Consider the following 13,524-nt stretch of genomic DNA (forward strand, 5'->3'; position numbering starts at 1 on the left):
GGCAGGGGGTATATTCACATGGCTAACACAGACAGTCCCCGAACTCGTAATAGAACTGAAATAAGAAGAATTGGAATCAAATTATGGCCTAACACAAACCTACTTCGGAAGTACCTAATTATCTAGTAAAATTTCTTTCTGTTTTTAGGTGGTCGAAGAAGCTTTCCAAGTCGGGCAACAAAGCCCACAACAAGAGAGGCAAAGGAATGGTCGCCGCAGGTCAAACAGCAGAGTTAGATACACACATGCTCAAAAAAATACGCGCTCAAAGAAAAGAAAGAACTCGGCAATCCAATAACTGGTTTTATTAAAGACTTCCGAGGAAGAATTTATATATTTAAAACTATATTCAGCACAGCTGATACTGAAAACGCAACAGCACAGTTAATCTACAAAGATGCCCATGTTTAAGTGGCTCTTCTGTAAAATTTCTTTTATTATTTGTTTCAATATCATTTTAAAATAAAACGAAGAATATTGACAAAATTCATTGGACATTGTTACTAAGTACAATGCATAATTTCAATGCACACAACCTACGGCCACCACTGTGTGTACAATAATAGTGTGATGATGTCACAAACATGTTCTACACTTGTCTGTAGGAAAGGCTTTGATGACTGTCAAGACAAATGGAATTTAAATGCTTACATTAAAACTTGTTTTTAGTACATAAAACTGTGTCAAGAGTATGTGTATGCTGAAATAAATTGGATGTTTTTTTGAAAGTTGCATACACACAGTAATATGAAGCAGTCTTAACCAAGCAAATTCAATTGTAAGCACAGATTGGTGAACTTTTACCTACTCGCCTTCATCTACAAAAATATAGATGCGCATCAATTTTTAAGATTTTTCAAAGATAAATTTTATCTCAAAACCATATTCTTCCTAATTTTTTCTACTACAAATATACAATTGATATCTCCATAATTTTTCTTCGAGTGCGATTTTGCTATTCAATTAACCCTTCATATACGGTGCTATGCTGCTTATGTGGATTCCCCTTTGATTTACAAGGGTTTGCATCTACATTATTGGAGTTTTTTTACTATGTTTCGCTCGTAGTTAGAATCACAAATGATGTTATTAAATGTGATCATAGATGGTCCCGCTAATTATGTGAGACCCTAAATTAGTTAATTTTTTTATCTTTTCACTGCTCTGTAGCAAAATATTAGAACGAAACTTCGGCTCAGCATAAATACTTTGCATTTTAATATTTTGTTTGAAAATTCTATTGTCATATTTTTTTTGTGTTTTAGTGTGTAAAAATAAATGTTTCATTGTTATGTACATTCATCGTCAATGTCGACTGGCGTATCATGCATGAACATTAAATCTGAGATAAAAATTTCAAAATGAGACCTTTTTAAATTTATATACACTAAGAGTTATTAATATCAATCAAAATATAATTATTCCAGCATGATTTTCAGACACACAAATTGATTTTAATGATATGTCCGTTGTTTTATACGACTATTCTTGGAATTTATGATTTTTCTCCTATCATGGTCGTTTTTGTGTTTTTTTTATCGGGCATGTGATCACTTTTAACATTATTACCAGTTACAGGCAACTATTCGTCAATTTTGTTAAGCTTACCACTTAGTTCACTCACTATAATTTAATCTATTACCTGCTAAGCCACCTTTACGGAAAACCAATTTTGCTATGCTGAATGTATCTTTTAGCCCTCTAGTCCATTGGTTAGTATATAAATATGATTATTACCTAAATTGTTCGTAAACATTTGTCATTTTATCACGTTTTCAGTAGTTCTGGCAGTTCTAGTCATAAACATCTTGTAAAGTGTCTTTGTTCTGGGATCAATATTGTGTTGTTTTTTACGGTTTTGGCTAGGTTGGGCAATACTATTCAACAATCATTTGATGGCAGTTGAAGTAGCATGAATTTTATCAGTATTATTTGTATTTTCACTTCAATTGTGTGAATAACATACTTGATCATATGAATATTGGAAGATATGACGACTATTCCATGTTGTTAAAGGGGTCACAGTCCATGAATTTCACACCCACTGTTGGTATTGCTAGAATTTTGATATACAAAGGGCCGGGAAGAGCGGGCGGTGTGGTTCATCGTGCTAGGCGTTAGAAATACGCTTGCCACCGCATCTCTGATTACTCTGCAGGGGTTCGCAGGTTAGAATCCCATGCGGGGATAGTTATTTAGGTGCGAGAGGATTGCTGGACCCCTCGCCGCCGTAGGGTGGTTCACGTAACCGCTGGTCGGTTACGGCTTCCTCCAACATCAAGTCCATGCTACCAAAATCAAAATACTAATCCCATTCCCGACATGGAATTGTCACCGTACGAGAGGCCGTGGTTTGCCATATGGTTAAATTGGACAACCCTGCGCGGTGGCACAATTGCGAATGACCAATTAACTTTATATGAACCAGTAGTGCTCAGATGCAAAGGCGCTATTTTTGACAACATGACTTGGGCGCATAGCACATTTTGAACAAATCCGTCAAATTCAAAATTTTAATTTAACAAAAATGTAAAATTATCCGAGCTACGAAAAAGTGACTGAAAAGTATTCTGAATATAGGGCAACTAAAGAGGGGAGGACAATCAGCACGATCAAACCTATGTACAATAACATCCAATAAAGGTAATTATCCACTTTCACCACCTGTGCGTACATTTCACTTACGTTTATTACCACCCATGGTACATTTGCACCCAGATGCATTACACCAGCCTTACGTTCAAGACGAAGTTTCTCGTCTGTTGATTCTCTTTATAAACCTTTATTTAGTATTCCCTATCGCGGTCAGTTTTACTTCTGGTATGGTGTGTTCACATGTGGCTAGTATTGTTACGATATACCTGCCGACTGGTATTATTTAATGATAAAACGCAGCGCAAGGAGATGACCATCATAGATAAAATTTTGTAGGGAAACCACTGCCGGTTGTTTTTCGATGCGAGAAATTAAGTCCGCACAATATCAAGAGCAGTCTGGAATAAGTGGAACGAACGAGTTCTAAGACAGTGGTTCCCAATCGGGGGCCACAATGCTAGGCGCAAAACTGATTTCACTTTTCTCGAAACTCCCCGTTGTTACTGTTTTATTGCATAATAACCATATTTCACAGGGTGATCAGTAGTGGGATTCAGCCGGTTCTATAGAACCGTCTCACGGAATTTTATGAAATCAGCGAACCGGTTAGCATTGCTGAAAAAACATGACTTTTTGTAACAGAACCGGCTGAAAAATGTGAAATTTGTGGGATGGAACCGGCTGACAAAAAATTGAATTCTACCACTGAGGGTGAGGGTCCAAGCATTTCGGCCTGCAACTTGATAAAATCACAGGAGGTATTCATTCTTGCCAGACTCGGAGGGCTTTAGTGCCAAAACTCGATAGACGCTTCTGACTCATATGCGACTTTATTAAAGTATTTTTACCAAAACGCTGAAAGAGCTCTGTGCTTCGACGACAGTAAACAGAAGGGTCATGAATATTCGACGATGAATGCCTAGCCCATATATATAAAAAATCGGATGAATGCCGTTAAGCTTTCAAGTATGAACTATATTTATCACTTCAATTATCGTTTGTTCAAAGTCCCAAGCAGATATCCACTGATATGTTGATAGCTGTTATTTCAAATGGAATTTTTTGGTGTTAGAAAACAATGTTCAACCAACTCAATACATAGGATGTTGAGTTAATATATTATGTTAGTATTTCATAGAAAATTATCTATAATAAAAACAATAAAATAATAATTCAACAACGATTAAGTGACGGGCATGGTAGGAGTCGAATCCCTGATCTATATAACTTATAATGCCAAATTGGGTCTAATGCTTTGACCATTTGTTAACAAAACCCGGAAATATTCAGTAAATGAACTCACTCAAATGGAGTCGTGCGCACTGTGACTTACGCAGAAATGTACCTAACCCCAACCTGGTACACGTACTACGTTCCGGTGTCCGCCATCTTGGTTCACATACAATGAAATTAAAAGAATTGCTCGACTAGTGGCGCGAAAGAAAAACACAATTAAAGAAAATTATACATGGCCAGACCATAATATTCAAGTACTGCGATGTAAATCAGTTCAGCACGACACTTGTAGATCATACTCGGGGGCCCATAGATTCGCCCTTGCTAGGGGTAGAAAAATTTCATTTTTTTATCGAATATGTTCAACGAATACGGAATAGTTCTAATCTACAATCGACCAGAACGTGGCGGGTCGATAATAGATTCAGAAATTAAACTTAATCAATTGAAAGTAACTCACAGCATATCCTGGGTTATCTGTGGATGCTTGCATATGGTCTTGTTCGAAGCGACAAGTATTAAATAAGCACCATATGAAAACAAATCATCTGATTTTGTTATAATCGCTGTATGTTTGGTCTGCGTGATTTTTCCTGCTGTCCAGACCATAACGTCGGTAGAATATCTTTCTGTCAATTACTTTTTTTTCTCAATAGTGTAGCATATTAAATATTGTCTAGAATAAAATTTATCTAGATTATTATATGGCTGTAGTGGTAAAAGGTTAATGCGACAAACAGCATGTTTCATCATTTATTTGTTGTTTCGCTATTTTCTTACGTCGCCTAGACATGTGAACAACGAATGAAAAAGCATCTTCATTTTGCGGTCTCCTCCACTCTCTTTGTTTCTTTATTATAATCACACTTTTTCTTGCCACGTTAAAATTTGTCTGCGCTCGGGCGGTCTTTTCAAAATTGACGCCGTCAGGTGAGCACTGATTTCATGTTTGTGAATTTTTAAGTTTAATGGTTTATGTGCATACTTGTGTCGCTGGTTTTTTCATAATCCAACGCTTGTATCTTCCGCAATTTTTCATAGCTGTACTAACTAAGCTTTCGCCTACAATTATTGATTCAAATGTCTACAAAGTGGAATAGAGATTACAAGATCTGAAATCGGTGAGATAATCTAAATCGGCGATGAATATTAGAGATAATTTCATTCTTTCAGTTAGTTACGGGTTAAGTTGGGTTATTTAAAGGCTTTGGAATTTTCCCGTTTTGTGGATAAATTCTCTATCTTTATTTATTACTCTTTCGGAAAGAAGGTTTATTTTTAACCAATCAGAAACTAGTTCGTTTCGTTTTTGATAGGAGAAATTTTTGTTGAGCAATAATAATATTATTTCCGGTTTATAGCATCGGTGCAGTAATTAAGGTCAAATGTATTGTAAATATATAGCAAAATAGATTGGAATAGCATAGATTTCGTGGGAATATCGTAATCTCATTGTTTCAAGAACATGAGATTGTTTTATGCAGGTGAAAAAATACCTGTGTTCCTTTTAATGTTAAAGTCCACAATCAAAAATTAATTCTGCATATTCGATAATTTTTGCAAAGTAACAATTGGAAATTTGTTACAATTCAATTGTCTACCAACTGGGACTGTCGAGGTTGAATGAAAACGAAAGACACATGGACTAATAGCTAAAGATAAACTAAATGATAATGAAGTTAGACCATAACATAGTATTAAAGCGATGATTGTTGCCAAATTCTTGACTCGAAGACTCACAGAAGTTTAGTTGAAGGGAGACGATCAAGGATTAATAAGGTAACTGTTAGTTTATTTACATTTATAAGTGCACAACCGCGTGAATATATAGTATACAATCTTGATCAAACCAAGTGTTAGGATTCCGTCAGTGTCATTGTATTGTCCTCTTATATTAATCTGATATGATTATATTAATCTATATGGAGGTTTTATACTACTGGGGTCTTGCGCTGAGAAACGTATATTTGTCTGTTGTAAGTGCATTCAGATTTACATTTTGAATAGTCTTCCAAATTTTTGTCGTTTTGGCTGTTTGACAAATTCATTTAGTCTAACGTCAATTAATAAATGCTTTGGTTTCATTTACAGCTTTCTCGTTTCTTTGCAGGCAATTTATATGTTTTTACAGTTATATGTTTACTAATGCAGTTAGACTAATATCAGGCCTAAAATTATTGATCTGGGGTGGAATTGGATCCTGCCAGAGGAAATGCGGTTGAATGAACATTTATCCAGTTAAGTATGAAATATTAGATTGAAATTGATGACTGCGCATCTGCAGTCCGGGTTAAAGTCGTTTCATTCTCTGTAACTTTCGTATTTTGTAAAACCAATACCCTTGTAAAATTTCCGTCAACCATTTCGAGTGTTTTTGTTAATAAAGGCAATAAGTAAGATAAAAATCTGTCTTACGCAAAAAGTAATTCACCTTTGTAAGAAGTATGCAAGGTCCTATTTTTTCTCTCGTGTAGCAATTAAAAATGGAGAGAAGTTTTCCACTACTGGACTACCCTTCGAATCTTCGGCCTAGCTGGACATGGTAGCTACAAGTGAGTGTTTATCAACACAGTCAACGACTGATAAAGACGGAGTAATTACTTGTTATTGGTTTCAATATTATTGGACACGAACCGTACATATCGTTATGCTATTATGTTGTTTTTTGTTCATGTTCATTTCCTTGTTAGTATCTTCTTTTTGTTTATATTTCAGAAATTTGAAATCGGTGATTGAATTTCTTCAAACGAAAAAGGAAACGCTTTCATTTGGGAAGAAAGAAGAGTGACTTTCCGATACGTGTCAAATATAAGAAAGTATGTAATTATATTTTTTTGCAATTCGAATCATGATTTATCTTTAAAACAAACTTCAAATTCATTTTTAAATAATACCTAACGGCATAATCAGAATCCGATGTTTGTGTTAACGAAATCGTAGTGTGCAATTAGTCCTTAATTTATTTAATGGAAGCTGTTAAAGAAAATTGAAATTACCTTCAAAAATTTTCAACGTACAGTGTTTCCTACAGTGGTTTTATTTTGCTTCAGAAATTGTCAATCAGTGCTTGAAAGTATCCAATGTAAGTGAAAAACATGGGGAGCAAGGTACGGATTCCCGGCGTGTCTCAAGCATAAGCAAGGTAGGTTAACTTTTTAGCATTAAATTTATTTCCCTTAACGTTCCGAAACAAGGACAATTTTGCTCAGTATTTGTTGAAATACAGCTACTAATATTCTGTATTTTTTTATTATCAATATTACTATAATGGATAATTATAACACATTTGAGTTGTAAAAAAGTGTGAGTGCGCATGATCCATCAGGTCAAAAAATAATAAAAAAGTTTCAAAATAGGCGAAGGGAGTTTTAAAGATAAAGGTTGGAACAGTGCTCTAAAATTACTTGCTCCTTTCAAGTGGCCGTGTTTCATAAATTGAATTCAATTCGCACTGAAATTAATTGCTATCATTTATTCCAAGCCGAAACATTCTATCTGTACCGGCATAGGCATCTATGTGTTAAGTGAAATGAAAATGAATGCAAAATAACATTGGCGGAGGTCATTTCGCTTTTGCTGAAATCATAAATGCGTTTTTAATTGGGCTGAAATATTTCGGATTCGATATTTTCTTAACTTGTACGTAATCATGCAGGTTATGTCCTGATTACGAGGATAAGCGAATAAGGTGAAAGCGAATCTCACGAATCGAGAGTTTGTTGAAGTAAGTGTAGATATATATATATTTGTTTTTCCATATTTATCACAGTGGAGAAGAAATCCGTAAGACGGCTTGATTACGTGGACAACACGGCTTCTCGTCCGGTGATCAGTCCATATCGCCTATCGGGATTAGTTAGCTAGTTGTTATTAGTCTTGGATGCATGAACTTAATGGCGGAGGTATGACGGAACAGTTGTACGTAAATCACCTACAGGAGTCCAAGAGGGGAACCAGGAGTCCAACAATCCTCTTCCACATAATTTAACCCCACATGATTCAAACCTATACCAGAGTATTTAAAGATTCCCATGACCTACTCGTTATCATGTTGAAACCCTGCTGGAGACGCGCGCGTGCTTGAGGTCCACAATCATCAAATACTTCCTCTCTTTGCCTATTTCTACTTCTTATGCGTGAGGAACTCTGGTTTCGGTTTTCTTCAGGTTTATCCGATAGTTACGCACAACTCGCTCTTCAGCGTTCAAGGTTTGTAGTTATGTGCTTTAATACCACGTGCAGTAGCGCAAAATAAGTAAATTTTAAAGTAAGTACTATCACATATAGAAGTTTCCTTCTCTAAAACAATAAAATAAGGAAAAACATTTATAGAGCTCATCAGTTACCAGCACGTTCGTAGTCAAATGCGTTCCTCATTTTGAGTATTATCGTTTGGGAGTCTCGTGACGAAATTCGGTTAGTGGTCCATATTATTGTGTAGATTTGAATATATATTCTTTATTTCAAGGGTTGTCAAACTTTATTTTCTATTTCAGTCCTATTTTTTCCAATATTGTAAACTTGCTACAAGAACAAGGAGCAGAATGTATTAAATGTAGAAATGTGCAACGTTTACATTAAAGCTCTTAGCTAGTTTGTAACCAAATAGCATGGTCCGATCCGGTCCGAATATCCAAAATAAAGAAATGTAAATATCCAAAATAAGGCGGGCAAGATCAATCTAACAAATATTTATATTTTTAATTAGCTAAACGCGATCTAACAATTGTCTAATTGTCAAATCTAATCAACAATTGTCTACGCCCCCTTGTGCGCGATCGCCACTGCTCATTGCGATCAGCAACTATTCCTCTTGAAGACCAATATCTAAACTTATTTTATCATGCAGATTCTGTCCGGATTGCGGAACAAGTGGATTGAGGCGACGACGGGTCTCACAAATCATCTGTCTGTTCAAATTAGGTATTTTTATAATTGCGCATTGTTTCAGCTGGAATATTTTGATAATATTGTTTTAGAGTCCTTTATATCTGTGAAGTCGGGATGTCGTTTCATTTAATTAGCAGTCTTGTGTACTTGAAAGTGTTGAATAAGGCGCATTTGTCATTGTTGGGCAAAGTCTTAAAATCCAATAGTTCATTACCAGTTCACAAGTTATTCCGTTTAGAGAGTATTGGTAATATTGGTGAGCTTATATCCCAGTTGCGAAAACGCACTTCCTTGCCTCATTCATCGCTGCTTTTTCCTCAATACACCACGGAAACGGAAATAATTAAAATAGTTACTGTTGCTATTTGCGGCATTAGGTACACACCAGTGGCGGCGCGTGGTCATTTTGACAACCGGGGCAAGCTACTGCGGGACCAAGTCACCCCCATCTACGGGGACAGGATGAGCGCTGTAAGTTCTCCCATCATTTTAAGAGTATAAAAACCATTCCATCGGTAACAACCAATCGGCAAAAGCGACAATTTTTAACGATAAAAAAGTGTCTTTAAAACCGGTCCAAGTCAAGGGATTAATAAATATAGACATAGTTTATTTTGAAACCTCTTTCAAAAGGAAAGGCAATATTTACCCAGATAAATACAATGACATATTAACAGAAACTTCGGGAAAGCAGACAAAACCTAAAATAAGGTTTAAAACGTTACTATGAAGAAAGGAAAGGTAATGCAAAGATAAGGACATGCGTCGCTCACTCATAGATATATATGCTGCTAGACTTCTACTGCTTGAACATATATGCAACTCGCCGCGGTTTCTTGGAAGCAAAATGCTCAATAACGCGCTGATTAAAGTCATGCATCCCAGAAATAACGTCTCTGTGAATGGATAAAACAGCCAAGGAATTTAATCTATCTTGCTTCATTGTGTTTCTGAGATACGTTTTAATACGCTTCAGCGTGCTGAATGTTCGCTCTGCGTCGGCGGAAGAAATAGGCGTCGTCAAAATGATGTCCAGAAATTTTGCAGACGCCGCAAAGGTAGTTACTAGAGTGTTATCTATGAGAAACCCATAAAGCGCGCAAGTTGATGTGATGTTCAAAAAAGTTTGATTGGTGTATATACATCGCAATTCATTTTTCAATTTACCCACGTTTATCATGGGGTAAAATTTGGAGACGGTAGCCAACAAATGGATGGGAATTTGACGTGCAAATTTTGAAAAATTTTTGGGGTTCATCAAAAAGAACGCGGCAAGGTGTTCAGTGCGCAGACGATCGCCTATTTGATTCACCAGAATGTCACAGCATTCCTTTGCAGACAAAATCAAACGCTGCGTTGTTTGCCCGCGGCGTAAAGAAGCACTCCATGTGTCGTCGTATTTTATTGTTTCCCGGATACGAGATACAGCATCGCAGAAGTCTGAAATACACGACTGCACAGGCGCTCTATCCATTAGCCTTGACTGCAATGCGCCGTATAATACATCCACGTGATAGAATATTGTGGAGAAAAAATGAAAACTCACCATCTTCTAGCAGACGCTTTAGACCTGCCGCCTCCCTCACAGAGCGTTCGTCCCAAACCGGAGAGCTCTGAATGCCATTGAAACACTCAATGAGCTCAGACCTAATTTCGGACACGCCCTGCACCACGCGTGATTGGAAGTTCCAACGTGTTGGTGCACAAGCTGGGAGACGGCGGCTACATATCTGGCGAAGGAGGTCAGAGCGTTTCGGCGAAACGGAAAAAATGAAAAAAACCCCGAAACATTTGCAAAAAATATACGGACGAGAGGGGTATCAAGACACATATTTTTAATAACGAGGTTAAATTGGTGTGCATAACAATGTAAAAAATGCGCATGAGGAAAATCTTCTTTTATATAAACTTGAACACCATGTTTCGACCCACTCATGACTGCCGCGCCGTCATAAGTTTGAGCTATCAATTTTGACTTCGCGTTGTAAGGCTGTAACACTTCTTTCAGTACAGCCGATATCCCGCAAGCCGTGCGATCAACGATTGGTACAAAGCTGTGAAATCTCTCGGTAGGTTTACCATCTTTCACAAACCGAAAAATCACAGCCAGTTGGGAAACGCACGTGATGTCAGTTGTCTCGTCAGACTGAATCGAAAGGAACTGGCAATTCTCAATTTCCAGAGCCAAATGTTGTAAATAAATTTTATACATTGAGTCGAGCAAATCATTTTGAATATCCTTAGATGTCCCTTTCGAAACAGCATCGCAGAAGTCTGAAATACACGACTGCACAGACGCTCCATCCATTAGCCTTGACTGCAATGCGCCGTATAATACATTCACGTGATAGAATATTGTGGAGAAAAAATGAAAACTCACCATCTTCTAGCAGACGCTTTAGACCTGCCGCCTCCCTCACAGAGCGTTCGTCCCAAACCGGAGAGCTCTGAATGCCATTGAAACACTCAATGAGCTCAGACCTAATTTCGGACATGCCCTGCACCACGCGTGATTGGAAGTTCCAACTTGTTGATGCACAAGCTGGGAGACGGCGGCTACATATCTGGCGAAGGAGGTCAGAGCGCTTCGGCGAAACGAAAAAAAAATGAAGAAAACCCCGAAACATTTGCAAAAAATATACGGACGAGAGGGGTATCAAGACACATATTTTTAATAACGAGGTTAAATTGGTGTGCATAACAATGTAAAAAATGCGCACGAGGAAAATCTTCTTTTATATAAACTTGAACACCATGTTTCGACCCACTCATGACTGCCGCGCCGTCATAAGTTTGAGCTATCAATTTTGACTTCGCGTTGTAAGGCTGTAACACTTCTTTCAGTACAGCCGAGCTCAACGATTGTTACAAAGCTGTGAAATCTCTCGGCAGGTTTACCACCTTTCACTAACCGAAAAATCACAGCCAGTTGGGAAACGCACGTGATGTCAGTTGTCTCGTCAGACTGAATCGAAAGGAACTGGCAATTCTCAATTTCCAGAGCCAAATGTTGTAAATAAATTTTATACATTGAGTCGAGCAAATCATTTTGAATATCTTTAGATGTCCCTTTCGAACCAGTTGCGGCATCAAGATGATCTCTCAATACTGTATAGGCTTGCACGTAATTTACAGAATTATTTCGAGTTACGGAAGGGAAGTTACGAATTACGTAAAGTCGTAAAAATCAGCAAAATGACGACGGAAGAGAAATTGCGTAATGAACCAACGCAACTTCGTCTTTTCGGCATCGGTAAAGCGATTGAGACGGCAGAGGAACAACAATATGACGGGATTTCCCTCGATCCGGTAAAAATCCTTTGCGGACCGTTGACGGTCCGCGGACCGGCGGTTGGGAACCACTGTTTTAGAATACTTAAATCGAATCCAGAATCCTATTATTATAGTTACCCGTATTTAAATAGTGGGATTTCTCCACCACAATGCATGTTTAAAATTTAAAAAAAAGCTAAATTGTAGCCTAAATGTTTAATGTATAACTATCTTTGTGCAGTATTTAATTGAAAATGTCCTGATCATTGGATTATATTTAACCAAGGCAACGAGATTTAAGAATTTTGACGATCGTTTTTTTTGTTTTCAACAGTTCAATATTCTCAATTTAACAACTATTAAATATCAAGTATGAGCCAGTGTGTTTATTCTGTGCGAGAACCATTTTCAATTATAAAACCTTGATGTTCTGTTACCGGTTTTATCGTTTTATATCAGTCCGGAATTGTCCTGATATTTTCCACAATGCCTCGCAATATTTCGGCCAAATATGATTAACTGTCTTTACCAAATGCGGCAACTTATTTTGATTCTTGAATACCACCGACACTCGACCAAATTTGTGTCAATCTTGGCCGATAGGATCGTCGACTTGAGTTGGAAAAATAAGTTAATTTTTTCGCGAGTGCAAAATAAATGTCACAATATGCATTTTTTTGCGATATAACTTTGTATTTTCGGAAAAGCCATGTCATATAAGTACGTTATTTAAATTATGCGCAAATAATTAATTTTTGATCTAAATATGTCGCAAATAATGTTACAACATTTAGGCCGCGAAATGATTTAATGTAAAATGAAGCATGGTAATCGGAATAACGTCAATAAGTCGGCATCAATAATTATTATGAAATGCTGACTAGGTAGTAAAGTCGAATAATGTTAAAAACGGTGCAAGTCTTCGTCGCGAGGCAAGCGCAAGTATAATCAAACGAGAGAATACGCTCGTCGTGCCATTGATAAATTGGAAACCCGACATTTTTTTTTAATACGATTTAAAAAAAGTCAACTATCGTTTCATAAATATCCGTATACCAGTGTCGGTAATGATAAAATTGATCGCATAAAATTGGGACGGTTAATTTGCAAAGGTGATAAAGGAAATCAAAGCTAGCACAAAAGATAAAAATCGGAATAAAATTAATTTGAATTCACTCTTCTCTTGTCTTAACATCTGTTGCCGGCGTGTAGTACTGCCAGGAATATGAAAACCCAAACTCGATGTCCCAATCGAAAATGAAGTGGATTCAATTGGTTGTTATGATAGGTTTAAATGTGTGAAAAAATATCGCAATTGCGGGGTCATTACGTAATCGATTTGGTCGTAATCACGGAATTGATTTTTGTCAATTACGTGCAAGCCTAAACTGTATATAGGGATGCGGTGTATTCCACCATATCCAAAAATGCCCCTCCATTAGAAGAGCCAGCCCGTTCATCGTGCCCACGGAGGGACAGCTCGTGACAACCAATGAACTTCAAAACATCTATCAATCGACCGAGAACATG

The 13,524-nt window shown here is 37.1% G+C and overlaps 1 protein-coding gene and 1 long non-coding RNA gene across 3 annotated transcripts in view; both read left to right on the top strand.

The window, feature by feature from the left end:
- The window catches only part of LOC120336769 (extracellular sulfatase Sulf-2-like), a 32,587-nt gene extending 30,598 nt beyond the window's left edge, over window positions 1-1,989 (top strand). For both annotated transcript variants that reach the window (XM_039404529.2, XM_039404528.2), the window contains one exon: window positions 149-1,989. In XM_039404529.2, coding sequence (XP_039260463.1) covers window positions 149-311 — 163 coding nt within the window. In that variant the 3' untranslated portion in view covers window positions 312-1,989. The remainder of the gene's footprint in view (window positions 1-148) is intronic.
- A 4,557-nt stretch (window positions 1,990-6,546) lies between these two features.
- Window positions 6,547-8,815, top strand: LOC120336849 (uncharacterized). The gene is made up of 4 exons (XR_005568880.2): window positions 6,547-6,647; window positions 6,882-6,973; window positions 7,487-7,555; window positions 8,681-8,815. It is a non-coding gene; the product is annotated as an uncharacterized LOC120336849 (long non-coding RNA).
- The last annotated feature ends 4,709 nt before the right edge of the window (window positions 8,816-13,524 follow it).

This window comes from Styela clava, chromosome 2 (assembly GCF_964204865.1).
Source record: "Styela clava chromosome 2, kaStyClav1.hap1.2, whole genome shotgun sequence".
Classification (NCBI taxonomy): domain Eukaryota; kingdom Metazoa; phylum Chordata; class Ascidiacea; order Stolidobranchia; family Styelidae; genus Styela; species Styela clava.